We start from the raw sequence: 14,409 nt of genomic DNA, 5'->3' as shown, positions 1-14,409 counted from the left end.
AAATATGAAACCAGGCCAAACCAGCGTCAATCAATGATTGGATAAAGAAACTGTGGTATATACATACACAATGGAATACTACTCAGCTATAAAAAGGAATGAATTAGTGGCATTCGCAGCAACCTGGATGGGATTGGATACTATTATTCTAAGTGAAGTAACTCAGGAATGGAAAACCAAACATTGTATTTTTTCACTCATAAGTGGGAGCCAAGCTATGAGGATGAAAAGGCATAAGAATGATATGATGGACTTTGGGGATTCAGGGGGAGAGGGTGGGAAGGTGTTGGGGAATAAAAAGATACAAATTGAGTTCACAGTATACTGCTTGGGTGCTGGGTGCATCATAATCTCGCAGATCACCACTAAAGAATTTACTGATGTAGTCAAATACCACCTGTTTCCCAAAAACCTATAAAAATTGTTTTGTGAGGCTGAGGCGGGTGGATCACAAGGTCAAGAGATCGAGACCACCCTGGTCAACATGGTGAAACCCCGTCTCTACTAAGAATACAAAAAATTAGCTGGGCACGGTGACGCGTGCCTGTAATCCCAGCTACTCAGGAGGCTGAGGCAGGAGAATTGCCTGAACCCAAGAGGCGGAGGTTGCGGTGAGTCGAGATCGCGCCCTTGCACTCCAGCCTGGGTAACAAGAGTGAAACTCCGTCTCAAAAAAAAAAAAAAAAAAAAAAATTGTTTTAAGATGTGCTCTTAATTCCATGCAGTGCAGAATGTGTGTATATGCCTTAAATACTATTATATATGAGTATATTCTTACTTTATAATACTCATATTTTATAATTTATTATAAACATCTACTTCTTATTTTACAATTTCTTACTCAAAATGGGATATACTTTTGCCATCACTTAGAGATGCCAAGATATGGCTGGGAGAAGGCAGGCAGTGCAAAGGATAAGGTCTGGTCTGCTCCGTTCTACCTGTTCTCTTAGCCTTGCATTGAATGAACATAAATGTTGGTATTTAGCCATGTAACTGCTAAAAATATGTGGCACAAGTGAATGTTGGAGATACAGTTTCTTTTTAAACTTATCCTATAAAATGCAGTTATCCTAACACTTTGCAGAATAGCTGGAATAGTGCACACAGGGAAATAAAACACATATTTGCATTATTTGGGAATATCAGAGAAATGGAATATCAGTGGTTTTGTTTTTTCTTGTAATTGGTTTTGCCTTTTCTTTGGAAAGGATTTCAAATATTCCAGGTTACTAAGCGATTATAAACAAAAATTTTATATTAGGCATGTTATCTAAATATGAATTTTTTTTCTTTTTTTCTTTTTCTTTTTTTTTTTTTTTAGACAGAGTCTTGTTCTGTCACTTAGGCTGGAGTGCTGTGACACGATCTCGGCTCACTGCTACCTCTGCCTTTTAGGTTCAAGTTATTCTCCAGCCTCAGGCTCTCGAGTAGCTGTCAGTCAATTTGGGGACACTTAACATCTTTTCTATATTAAGTTTTCAAATCTATGAACATAGAATATCTCTCCAATTATTTGGGTCTTTGATATCTTTCATCAATATTTTGGAATTGTCAAAATATAGAACCTGTACATGCAGTGTTAGATTTATACCTAAGTATTTTATTTTCTTTGGAGCCATTATAAATGGTTACGGTGTTTTATACTAACAACAAACAACTTGTTGGTATGTATAAATGCAGTCAATTTTGTGTGTCAATCTTGTATCCTGTGACCTTACTCAACTCGCCTATTAATTCTCAGAGTGTGTTTTGTAGATTCATTGGGATTTTTAAAATGTAGATAATATTTGTACATAGACAATATTTTATTATTTTTTTAAACCTGGTTTGTATTCCAATTGTTTCTTTTTCTTGCCTCATTTGACTGGCTAGAACTTCCGATATGATGTTGAGTAAGAATGGAGAGAGTGGACATCTTGCCTTGTTCCTGATCTTAGAATGAAAGCACTCGGTCATTTACCATTGAGTATGATATTAACTTTAGGATTGTTGGCAGATACTCTTTGAGGTTGGAAGTTCCCCTGCATTCCTAGTTTGCTGACAGATTTTATCATGAATGGATATTGAATTTTATATGCTTTTTTCTTACATTAATTGATATGATCATGATTTTTTCTTCTTTAGTCTGTTGATACAGTAGATTACATGAATTAATTTTTGAATATTGTACCAGCCTTGCATTCCTTGAATAAACCAGCATGATTATAGTATATTATTATTTTTATGCATTGCTGGATTTGGTTTGCTAACACTTTGTTGAAGATTTTCATGTCTAAGTTAACAGGAGATATTGCTTCGTAGATTTTTGCATGTGCTCTTTGTCTGGTTTAAGTATTAGGGCAGTACTAGTCTCATCAAACAGATTGGGAAGCATCCCTTCCCCTTCTGTTTTCTGGAAGAGATTGTGTAAAATTGCTAGTTTGTTCTTAGTGTTAGTTATTTCTTATTCTTTTTTTTTTTTTTTGAGACGAACTCTTTCTCTGTCAGCAGGCTGGAGTGCAGTGGCGTGATCTCAGCTCAATGCAACCTCCACCTCCTGGGTTCAAGAGATTCTCCTGCCTCAGTCTCCCAAGTAGCTGGGATTATAGATGCTCACCACCACACCAGGCTAATGTTTTTGTATTTTTAGTAGAGACGGGGTTTTACATGTTGACCAGGAAGGTCTTGATCTTCTGACCTTGTGATCCACCCACCTCAGCCTCCCAAATTGCTGGGATTACAGGAGTGGCCCAGCCTGTTAGTTCTTTTTAAAATGTTTGGTAAAATTCTCCATTGAAACTTTCTGGACCTGGAGATTTTGGTTTTGAATGTTATTTTAATATGAACTTATTGGTACCCATTAGAACAAATGGGGCCCAGGAAGACTGTGCTTAGGAGTGTCTGGGGAGGTTTGGGTTTCAGTTACTGTTGTCTGTCACATGTGTATTTGTTCCGTTAGATAATGAGCTTCTTGAGGGTAGCCATCGTGTGTTGGTCATCATCGGAATCCCAGCACCTAGGACAGTGGCTAGCACATAGTGAGTACTCAGTGTAAGGTTGCTGAGTAGTGGAACTGACTCTCAGGACTTTGATTGTTGCAGACTGGAATGCTGATGCTTCTTAGGGAAGCCAGGGAGAAGAGGGTAGGACAAAAATGCCTGGGTCTTCTTTTGTGGGTGGAAAAGTCTCTTTGGAAGAAGAGAGAAGTAGGTAATATTTGTGATCTCATTCTTCCACTTGCCTGTCTGAACTGCTACCATTCAGGGCCTGAGCAACCCATTATACCAAGAAGCTGGTGTGTGGGCACTGGTGGTGTTGAAGAACAGATGCAAACTGGTGCTTCTTCTGGTTGTGGGTGTCTTCAGACAGTGAAACAAGCTCTGAGAACCATCCTCAACATAGAGGATGGAAAGGAGATGAGAATTATAAGCTCAGCCATCACTTACTGAGTAATAGTTCTTAACTATTTATAGATGAGAAGACTTGGGGTTGAAAAAACTATTGACTTGCCTAGGTCTCTCTGAATTTCGAAAGCTACCCCAATGAACTTGACATTTCTACTGCAGTTTCTAGTCTATTAAGTGGTTTATTTTGTTATACTTTAGATTATACAGCTGGAGAAAATTTCATACCAGTTACTGACACTAAGCTCTAGTGCTTTTCTCATTTCATAATGGAAAATATTAATGGTTACTCTGAATTGGAACATCTTTAGACAGATTCTTTGATTTTTCCTTCTAACACTATCTGCATTAACTGATACCTTTATTAATTGAATCTTTATAGCACTTACCTATGTGTATCAGTCTCTGGACAGTAATGGAATGCATTTTAATGTATTTTGTTTTATTATGTTTAATTACAATTTGTTTCTGAATATAATTTATTTAATCATTTTGCAAACTGAGAATTTAATGTTATTTGATTATAAAATCCGTGGGTCTTATGCTAGATTTATTTGAAGTGTCTATAGCAACACCTTCAGCATAATATTGCACAATATCATTGTTAATTTGTCAGTCTGTAAAACTGATGATACTTAATTTCTAAGGCTCCGTCCAAAAATAAGATATTTTGGTTCAACTTATTGAAAGTTCTCTTCTTATAAGTATCTTTATCCAGATCCTAATCTCTACTTAAACCAAACATTCTGTTTTCTACTCAAGTTAACCACTCCCTCTTCTATGCCATTCCTGGCACATGTACACATCTCCCTCTTAACATAGAGCATTGGGATGGTTTGTTTGGACACCTCTCTTCCTTATTGGATTATGAATTCCTTTTGGGAAGGATTCATCTCTGCATTACCAGTGCCTAACATAATCCCTGTGGAATACAAGCTGAAGGAGGGCAGAATCATTGTGTAACCACCATCTAGACTGGTGTCTGGTGTGTGGGTAAAACACTCAATGCACATTTACTGAATGAATAAGCTAATGTCAATAGTTTGTGCTTAATAGTTGCTGAGTTAATAAATTAATTTGTATTTGTGCAATGTGTTTCATAAGCAAAGATCAAACTGTTCAATAATCCAGATTCAGTGACTGCATGAGGGATACATATACCAGGATTTGCTTTTCAAGGCAACCATCCATTAAGTGCACTGAAGACTTGATAGTTAACAAGAGTTGAAAGATAAAAAGGTCAGTCAAATTGTCATTTAATGAGAGAATAAAAAATCAGGAATTGCTATAGTTTGAATGTGTCCCCTAAAATTCATGTATTGGGAAGTTAATTTCCAGTGCAACAGGGTTGAGAGGTGAGACCTTTAAGAGATGATTAAGTCATGATGATTCTGCCCTTGTGAATAAATTAATGCCATTATTGCAGGTGTGGGTTATTTACTGTGGGAGTAGGTTCCTGATAAAAGACACTAGAGGGAGTTTATTCACCTTTCTGCCATGTGAGGGCATGGTGAGAAGGCACCATCTGTGAATCAGAGAGCCCTCATTAGATACAGAAATCTGCTACCACCTTGATCTTGGACTGTGCAGCCTCTCGAACTATGAGAAATAAGTTTCTGTTGTTGTATAAACTACCCAGTCTAAGGTATGTTGTTACAGCAGTCAGAAAGGACTAAAAGACATTTACTGGACAGATGTCTATCTCTCCCTTTTTATCCTAATGCAGGTTTTTCACCATCCTCTTCCTCCTCCTTGCAATCCAGTGGATACTCTCCAAATTCATAGCTCTCTTTATCTGAGAGATTTGAGTGAAGGAAGGAATTAGTATTTTTGCAATGGTTATTCTCTTTTGGTGTGAAAAATCTCAGGAAATGAACAGCACAACTCTAAGGCTCATAAACCTTAAGTTTAGGGTAGTGTTGCCACATAGTTGCATGTGGACTGCTCAGAAGGGTCAAAAAAAGGTAACCCCTTTCCAGAGCTTGGAAATCTCTGCTTCTGCAGAATCAGCAACAGTGGAATCTGTGAGATGTGGGGCGTGAGGAAGGAGGGCAGTGGCGGTGGGGTGGTGGAGGGGGAGACACTTTCTGAATCTCTTCAGAAGTAGACCACTTTAAATTGCTGGAGGGCTGGGCTCATGGAAGGGAGTGACCACTCATGCCCAGCTCCCTTCCCAGTTCGTTTTACTAAGACAAGACAGAAGACAATGAATAGGTAAAACAGGATGTAAAGTTTATATATAAGAATATAATGTTTATCTGAAATATTTACAGTGTTGGTTAAAGCAATATTTTTACAACTTTTAAAGGTAAACTACTATGTATATTACAGGGAAGCTACAATGAGTTTAATTTGCCAAAGCTAAGTAAGAAATGTTTTAAACATAGCTTAAACTACTCAAGTCAATTATGAAATTTATAACTTTTGCTCTTTACTTGAAGAAATCATGCTATAGAAATGGTTAATGTGCTTTTAATAAATGGAAGTTCTGTAGCTGGAATGTGATACAGGTAACAGTTTAAGTTCCCAATGAGGGTATAAGACGGTGAATTTTTGTAAGACTTACACACCGAGTCTCAGTCTGGATCTGATGAAGATGTTGAGATAACAGCCAGCTTTATCTCAACGGGGTTTGTGACCCACAAGTTTGGGCCACAGAGGAAACTGAAGCAATTTGCGTGTTGAGACAACCTCAGTGGGAAGTGAAAATCAGCTGACTCAAACCAAACAACAACCAGACCCAAGTCACAGTTGCACCTATTCAAAACTAGCTTTAAAGTGAGCTATTTTTAAACTTCATACAAATATTCATGATTTTATTAGTTGACTATTTCTACAAGATTTGGGTGGGCTTTTCCTCTATGTGAAAACAGCTATCCACTCCCGTGGCCTCCTAGGGCCTTATAACTCAGGAAACGCTAGGGATGCAAACGTGCAAAAGGCAGAGGGAAGCTGCCCAGGCTGAGGCTGGAGCAGCTGGGACTGTGCTTGGGAAACGGGAGTTGAGGTCTCCGAGCAGAAATGGTCAGCCGTGCTCTGGAGCAGGCCTGTCGGAGCCATCAGTTTGCCGGGACTAGCACTGCAGCTTGCGGATGCTGCGGGAGATGCGCTTGAACTCTCTCTGCCCCTTCTGCCACCGCTTCACAGAGGTAATCACCAGCTCCCCACCCTGCTTCTGTCCCATGACCAGATAGGGCGCATTGATGTCGTTCATCTCCTCACAGGTGCACTGCAAGCTGTCTTTGAGCCACAGCACCGATTTCTTTAGGTCCTTTTCGGACACACCGTTCAGCTTGTAAATGGTCTTGCTCTTGGTCTCCAGGATGATTTTGGTATCACCATTGATGTAGGTTATCTCCTTCACTTTTATTTTCAGCGCTATGAAGACAAGAGAGGGCAGAAAGAATCATGCCAGTTATAATGAGGGAATGCAGTAGACCTCCCCCATTCTGCATATTCGTGTGACTTGGCTTGGACAAGGAAAGAGTTCCTAAGGTGAATGGCACTCTCAGATGCTGCAGGTCGGGGGTTGGGAGTTAGGGGCAGCAGGTGGCTCCACTGCTAAAGCCTCAAAGCATTTGCCAGGCACATTGTTTCCAATCAGCCATTCTTTCAAAACTCTTTCTCTTTGCGGGACTCAATTAACTTTTCTTCTTCTTTCCTCACCCACCCTTGTGTTTGTTGGAAGGTTGCATGTGGTGCCTGCTCTCCCCAACAAATGACTTCCTCTACTGGAAACTTAAGCATGAAAAGAAGTGCCTGACTCTTAGGTGAAACATGATCCTTCTGTGGCCATAAACTTTAAACTCAACTTATTATGTAGGAGGTTTTTGGACAAACCTGTAAGGAAACTGTATCACACGATCATTGTTTTCTAAAGAACAGATTACAGGGAAGGAGAGTTGATCTTACAGCTGCATTTGATTTGGTAAAGTAACTAGGAGAAAAAATATGCAAGTCTGTTTTTAAGAGCACAACATGTTTAGTCATAGAAGTGTTTTTCTGAAGACCTCATCCTCATATGCTCTCATTTGCCTGTCCAAGGCCAAGGCATTTACAGATCATATATATACTGTTCCCAAAATGTATATGTAGGCTCATTAGAATGTAAAGACCAAAAGTAAGTGGTTTACTATTAAGGACACATTTTATAGTCATGAACAGCATGCTCTGGGAAAGAAAGCCCTACAAATGTACATGCTGGAATTAAATTTCAAGACTCCATGAAAGCAGGAAAAGAATAGAATTTTAAGGTTAGAAGGAATCATCCCATTAAAGTCTCTTGTTAGTACACAAAGAATCTTAAATCCAGAGAAATTTAGTGACTTGCATGAGGTCACCCAGTGTAGGTGGTTTCCCTGAACTCTGGCTGCCAAACCTTCTCCTGTAATGCCACTGTGGTGTCCTGAGGCAATGTCGTTGTTTTCGTACTGGTTGCAGCACAGATTTGCCCAGCTGCAATGTGTCCTAAGACCCTGGGTACCACTGACAACTGTTCTGTATAGATGATGTGTAAGGATGACTTCCTGACTTTGATGGAGTTTAATCTCATGCTTAAATTGGTAACAGAGGAAGATTTTTCTGTATTGTGTATAATTGTTTGAGGTTTTCTTTTTCTTTTTTAATATCAGAAAGGGAATTTGAGTGTGGCTTTCTAGTCAACCAGGAAATTCTAGAAGCTCAATCAGGTAAATCAAAGATGGTATGACTTGGCCAACCATGGTTTTTTCCGATATGATATGCATCTGAACTATGGTACTGAATTTTCAGAGTTTGAGACTCAAGTCATGGAATAAGCCATACTTGTGGAACTGTTGCATGCTCCTGTGTCCTCTGCATTGGGAGTGGGTGTTGGAAGACCTCACCATAGTAGGAGAAATGGACTGATTACATATTAACTGAGAGCCTTGTCTGTAGTACAATAGGGCATATAAAAGATTTCACCTGGCTAAATGAAAATTCTTGAGCTCCAAACATCAGAAAAACCCTCACTTTTAACGAGGAGGAAGATTTATGAGTCATCTTTGTCTAGCTCTAAACTAACTAATTTTGCAAATGTTTATCACAAGAAAACATTAGGTATTTTCAGCTAGATCCCAAACAGAGAGAATCAAATCCCCCACAGAACCTTTCCTGCCCTTGAGGATGTGACTGCCCTGCCAGATGTGATAGGAGGGAGAGGTGATGGTACTTTCTGTCCCAGCAATAGGTTGTATATATAGGAAGGTAGTTCTGAACCATTTTTAATTCACCAGTACTTGCACCATTGAGGTAAGTACATTTCCCTTGTACTTCAGGAGCACAGTAGGGATAAGTGTGATGCCTTCTCAGATTAGTCAAGTCAAATAAATCAGATTTCTATGCTTGTTCCTTCTACTCTTCCATTACTCTCAAAGAAGAGAGGCAAGATAGAATAGTGCTTACAAACCAAGAATCTATGGTGCAGTTATTGAAATTCTACTTCTTTATCCCTCTTTGGGTCAAAAGGAGAGTGAAGAAATAGAAACCAACTTTGTGAGTTATCTATACTCGTGATACTTTAAGTGTGATAACTTCTGTGTTGTTTTGAAAAGTTCTCTCACTGTAAGGACAGGGCACACTGGGGCACACAGGCATCCATGTTTTGGCTCAGGTTTTCATTGGTGCATCCTTAGAAAGGGGGTCTTCTGTAAGGTCAGCCACAAAGCAAGCAAATAATAGGGGTGTGTGTGTGTTTTCTCAAAGCCAACTGTTTTGGAGCAAGTAATAGGGGTGTGTGTGTGTGTGTGTGTATTCTCAAAGCCAACTGTTTTGGAGCTCCACAATATAAAAATCAACTTTTCATGGAAGTCAGGAAGGATCTGTTTTATATGTAGTGCAAAGGATATAAACTGCTAGAGGAACATGATATTTTATAGGCTTTTAATTAGAAATCTTATATAAATGATATTGTTCTATCTTGCCCTTAATGAAGTGATGTAGCATGGGGGCTAAGAACTGTGTTTTGGTAAGGCTCTGGTGACCTGGAATTATCTGCTGCTAATGTGCCTGGCCCTCAGCCAGTCAGAATGCTGTGTACATTTGAATACAGGCATATGAAACCCCCTCAGCCCCATTTGTGGCTCCTCCAAAGGGTAAAGGTTGCTAAGGACTTTGAGCTACCTCCCTTCTTTCTCCATCCTCAGCAGTGTGAAGGCTTTTTCAACACTGGGGCTATGGTGGTTTCTGGGACCAGTCAGAGTTAAACCCAGGACACTTTCTGGAAGAGACTTGGAGCTGTCAAAGAGCAGGGATTAGATGGTTCCAGAGTTTTAGGGACCTGACCAGGCCCTAAAACTGAGATTTCTGGGATGGCAAGGTAAGGAGAGTAGTAGCTGGAGTGATTTCCCTCAGTCTCCAGGACTATATTGAGTATGTAGAAATGTTAATATGGGTCTATTAGACTCCATTATTGATTGACAGAACAGGGAACGTATCTGTTTATGAGTGAGTTCAGTCTTGTGCCTGAACAAATATTTTTAAAAAGGTACCAATAATTCCAAGGTGCCTGCCCTTGGAAAAGGATAAAAGCAAGAATGCCTCTGGGTGAAGTTCTTGGTCATTCCCAACTCTGAATTTAGCATCGATCCTGTGTCTAGCTAGGATCCTCTTCTGACCTGAGAGGCCTGAAGCCAGCAGATAAGGTGCTGGTGGAGTTGTGTGCAGACAATTCCCAGCTCTCTTTTCCCTTATCTTCTCTTCAGGGGAGTGACTTACAACTTACGGAACATATCACATGTGTTTTTTAATTGTCCTCAAACACCAGGGCATCATGGCATCTTTCATGTATCTTGCTAAAGTCAATTTCTAAGCTTTTTTTTCTTTCTAACAAAACTGTGGCAAGTGTGTCTAGACTTATTCATACAAACCTTTACAAAAACCTTTTAAAAGGGATTTTAAGATGGTGTTTCAAGGTTGTTGGGTGTTCCATGTTAAGTGTCTTCTCTGTAAACCATTCTTCTTTTTAAACTTAAGGAACACCTCCTTAACAAATTAATAATCAGTGCCTTGGATATATTCACTAATGCTAGAACACAGAGGAGCAAATCATTATGGCTTATAAAGAAAGTAAAAATACTTTAATTTGATAGCAGAGTAAGTTTTTATTTGTGGCCAATTTAATGCCTTGAATCTGTTTGGCTGGGGCTAATTATACTTCCATCCCTGGTGCACATGTTAAGTAATCAAAAGAAAACAGGACTTGTGAGTATGCCTGTCAGCAAAAATAAATAAATAAGATTGAAAATGTGCTATTGAAAATTGTTAATCTGAATAATTCTCATTATTTGATTGGCTTAATAGAACAATGAGTCTCACCTAACAGGATACAACTTAATAATACTAGACAGTTACACAACAAGGAAATCAGGATAGATCATGTTGGATGATTTTAGGAATCACGATCTAGAATGGTGTTTCACCCAACCTTTATCTAGCAACATCATGATGATTTGTACCTTGAAGTTCTCCTGGTAAATATAACTTCTGAGGGTGAAATCTGTTGTTGTTGTATTACTTACCAAAATCATTTTTACAAAGTGTTTCCATTATATCGTTGTCATCATCGTTTTTAGTTTTGCAGGCTTCACATACCTTTGGAGCTAGAAATGTGAAAAACAGTCTTTAGTAAGTTTGCTTAAAAGGGAAACAGCAGGTGGCGTTTGTAAACAACTCAAAAGTACTTACCCAGTCGAAAGTAGCAATTGTCCTATTTAATCGCCGCTTCTGCCTCCTCCATAAAAGTAGGATCACTCAATCCTAAGAAAGTTCCCCCATGCTTCCCATTTTTTGGGGGGCTGAGGAGCAAAATGAGCACACCCATATGTCGTGTTTAATAAATGATAACTCTCAAAAGGAGTTGTGTGAAGAGTGTACAAGTGTGTGTAGTTAGAGTTAACTGAGACAGGGTGCAGCTTTTCAGCTCATCCTCCCAACCCCTAGGAAATTCAGTATGAAAAAGTTATTCCCAAAGCCTTTTGAAGGAGAAAGCATCCAAGGAAACAAAGATCCTTGAGGCATTTGGGAAAACTGGTAACTATAAAATATAGCCAGAAGATTATCTTTCTCAGCCATAGGACCCCAGTGTAGCTGGCTCTACTCAGCAGAGCTCTGTATGTCAGGGCAGCCAAGTTTGGCCTGGGAGGGGAGACTGGCTAATGTTCCACATATGGGATGTTTCCACCTTGAAAACACATCTCACTAATTACAACAGCCTCCTCTAAGTGGTTCTGTGTCACCTTGTGCCTTCTGCCAAGATTGTGCTTGAGTCAGGCAGCATTCATTTCATTGTTATCTACAAGCTCCCTGGTACAGGTTCTTCTTGCCCTTTGTCTGTTTCAAACTCTCCAAACAACAAACCAAGCAACCAATCAACCTGTTTCTGAAGCTAATCAAAGATGAAGCAAAATGGTTTAGGGATCTGACCAAACCTAGGGGTTGTGCGCTAGCACAATTATCAGAGAGCGTGCTAAAAGCTCTTCCAAGAGTCTGATTTCTTGGGGAAAAGGAAATAAAGAACAACCATATTTCCTTTCTCTCATTTATGAATATGTTAATGATGCCTTTATGTGACTTAATAGAGAGTTTTATCAAATTAGAAAAATCACAAAGGAATTTTGAAGAACATAAACTTTTATTTTGGAGAAAAATGGCTTTCAGGAGAAATGTACGCTACATAATGTGACTGCTGCTAGTGGAAAGAAATGAAAACAAAAGCAACATACATAAAACTGCCCTGAAGTCCCCTAACCCAAACAAAATCAAACATTTTCAATTAGGAGCTCTCGGAACATATATAAAATGTTACTAACCTGTATTGGTTGGTCTATGGTATATGTTGGACAAATGTTTGAAAAATGCCAAACATTTGCAATAAATTAGAAATCTAACCAATAAAATGATTGCAAACTCATGGTCCCTGCCAGGAAAGATTGCTAAAGAACTTTGCATTTGCTTTAACTAATCATGTCTGTAGGAAAACAACTAGAGATTGAAAGGGAGAGGCTGCTGAAGCCCTGAAAGGGATTAGGAAGCTGCCTTTCCCACCCAGGAGACCCAAATCAGCTCAGATGCATTGTGTATGTTTTCCTTTCAGAAAAAATATTGAGAGCCCATGAGGTTTTCATTGCTTTGATGGTTTTTGCACAAGAACGCTCCCTTCGTTTCTAAAAACCTGGGAATCTCTTTTGCATGATTTTCTCCAGCTAATCAAAGCCACTCCTAAGTTAAAAACTGATAGCGATAGAAAGATGATTTCCAGAGATTCCCTTTATGCCCTCTTCCTCAAGTACCTGAGCAGTTACAACCAATGCTCAATTTTCCACACGCTCGGTGCCAGTCCCGGTTTTGTTTTCAAAACCTAAATTGGCAAAGGACGAAAAGTATCTGAAAAGGTTATCTGTGTGTGCATCCTGGTTCTCCTGCCTGTGTGGGAAATGTTCCTGTGACTAGAATCCTGCCCAGTGATAAGAAGGTGCAGAATGAGGCTGAGCGAGGGGCCTCTGGCCAGAATGCTCACCACTTACTTTTGCACCCAACACCATTTCCAGCGCTCTCAGAGCGCGGCCCCAGTGCTAGCATCCTTAACAATAATCATATATCTATTTTTTTTGAGCCGCCATTCAGTTCTTCGTTTATTTTCTCTTTATTGTTTTTTAAAAACTGCCCTTACGAATAACTGGTACAACTCGGGAGGAGAACGCAAGACTTGGGCGGGAGGGAAGAGGTATTTCAAATTTGATACAGGCTTGTGATGACAGACCAGGGCAGAAGGAACTTCTGTCCTACCTGGTACTGGCACCGCAAGCAGGGATGCATCGGGATGCGTGGCAGGGGCGGGATTCCCTGGGAGCGTCTCAGCAGAGCAGGGAGTGGGGAAGCAACAGGGAAGGCTTACCTTCCTCGGTGGTGGTCGGCAGGACGTGGTCGCTGCTAGCGAGGGGGATACAGAGGTCGTTGTCCTGGGGGAAACGGTCGCAGTCGAGCATGTCGGGCCAGGGGAAGCCGAAGGCGGACATGACCGGGGCGCAGCGGTCCTTCACCTGCACGCAGAGAGAGTGGCACGGCTGGATGGTCTCGTCTAGGTCGTCGAGGCAGACAGGGGCGAAGAGCGAGCACAGGAACTTCTTGGTGTCCGGGTGGCACTGCTTCATGACCAGCGGGATCCAGGCGCCGGCCTGCTCCAGCACCTCCTTCATGGTCTCGTGGCCCAGCAGGTTGGGCAGCCTCATGTTCTGGTACTCGATGCCGTGGCACAGCTGCAGGTTGGTAGGGATGGGCTTGCAATTGCTGCGCTTGTAGGATAAGTCGGGCTGGCCGAAGAGGAAGAGCCCATGCGCCGAGCCCAGGCAGCAGTGCGGGGCGAGGACGAGCAGCAGCAGCGAGCCAGGACCCTGCAGCATCGTGGGTGCGCTACCCCCCCGGGGGGCAGAGGGAGCCGAGCTGGGGAAGGGCAAGCGGGAGTCGGAGCTCGTCCCGGGCCCACCCTCTTCGCTTGGCGCGACTCGGCGGCCTGGAAAGCTGGCAGCGGGTGACCGGTGAGCGGAGAAGCAGGATACCAGGAAGACAGCGTGGGCGAGGCGCTGCAAGCCCGCGCTTAGCTCCAGGGGTCTCTGAACCGGGAGAGCAGAGTGAGCCGCTGCTGGGGCAAAGCCAGAGTTTTCTTGGCCTTTTTTATGCAAATCTAGAGGAGGGGGGAGTAAGGGAGGAGCCAACGAAGGGTAATTCGAGGAGGGCTGGTCACTACTTTCTGGGTCTGGTTTTGCGTTGAGAATGCCGCTCACGCGCTTTCTGGAAGGGAATTCTGGTTGCGCTCCTCCCCAGATGCCTCCACGCGCCAGCCCTCGGATTACTTTAAACAACAGACAAACCTGGCCGCTGCGCCCCAACAGTGAGCGAGCAGGGTGTGGGCCGCAGGAGTGGGGGGCACGCAGGGCACCCCGCGAGTGTCCTCGCGGCCAGGTCTTGGTGGGAACGCTCCTCACTCCGTGCACCGCCGGGGGCTCGG

At 41.6% G+C, this 14,409-nt stretch overlaps 1 protein-coding gene across 1 annotated transcript; it reads right to left on the bottom strand.

Annotated features, from left to right (window-relative positions):
* Nucleotides 1–5,597: 5,597 nt before the first annotated feature.
* On the bottom strand, nt 5,598–14,050 carry SFRP2 (secreted frizzled related protein 2). The gene is made up of 3 exons (XM_002745379.5): nt 13,300–14,050; nt 10,925–11,005; nt 5,598–6,764 (listed from the first exon to the last, which is right to left on the bottom strand). The coding sequence occupies exons 1-3, from the start codon at nt 13,802–13,804 to the stop codon at nt 6,460–6,462; spliced, it is 891 nt and encodes a 296-aa protein (XP_002745425.1). The 5' UTR covers nt 13,805–14,050; the 3' UTR covers nt 5,598–6,459.
* Between the last annotated feature and the right edge of the window lie 359 nt (nt 14,051–14,409).

The sequence above is a fragment of the Callithrix jacchus genome, chromosome 3 (genome assembly GCF_049354715.1).
Source record: "Callithrix jacchus isolate 240 chromosome 3, calJac240_pri, whole genome shotgun sequence".
NCBI classification, from domain to species: Eukaryota; Metazoa; Chordata; class Mammalia; order Primates; family Cebidae; genus Callithrix; species Callithrix jacchus.
Note: the sequence above shows the minus strand (reverse complement) of the source record. Positions and strands in the feature narration are given on the sequence as shown.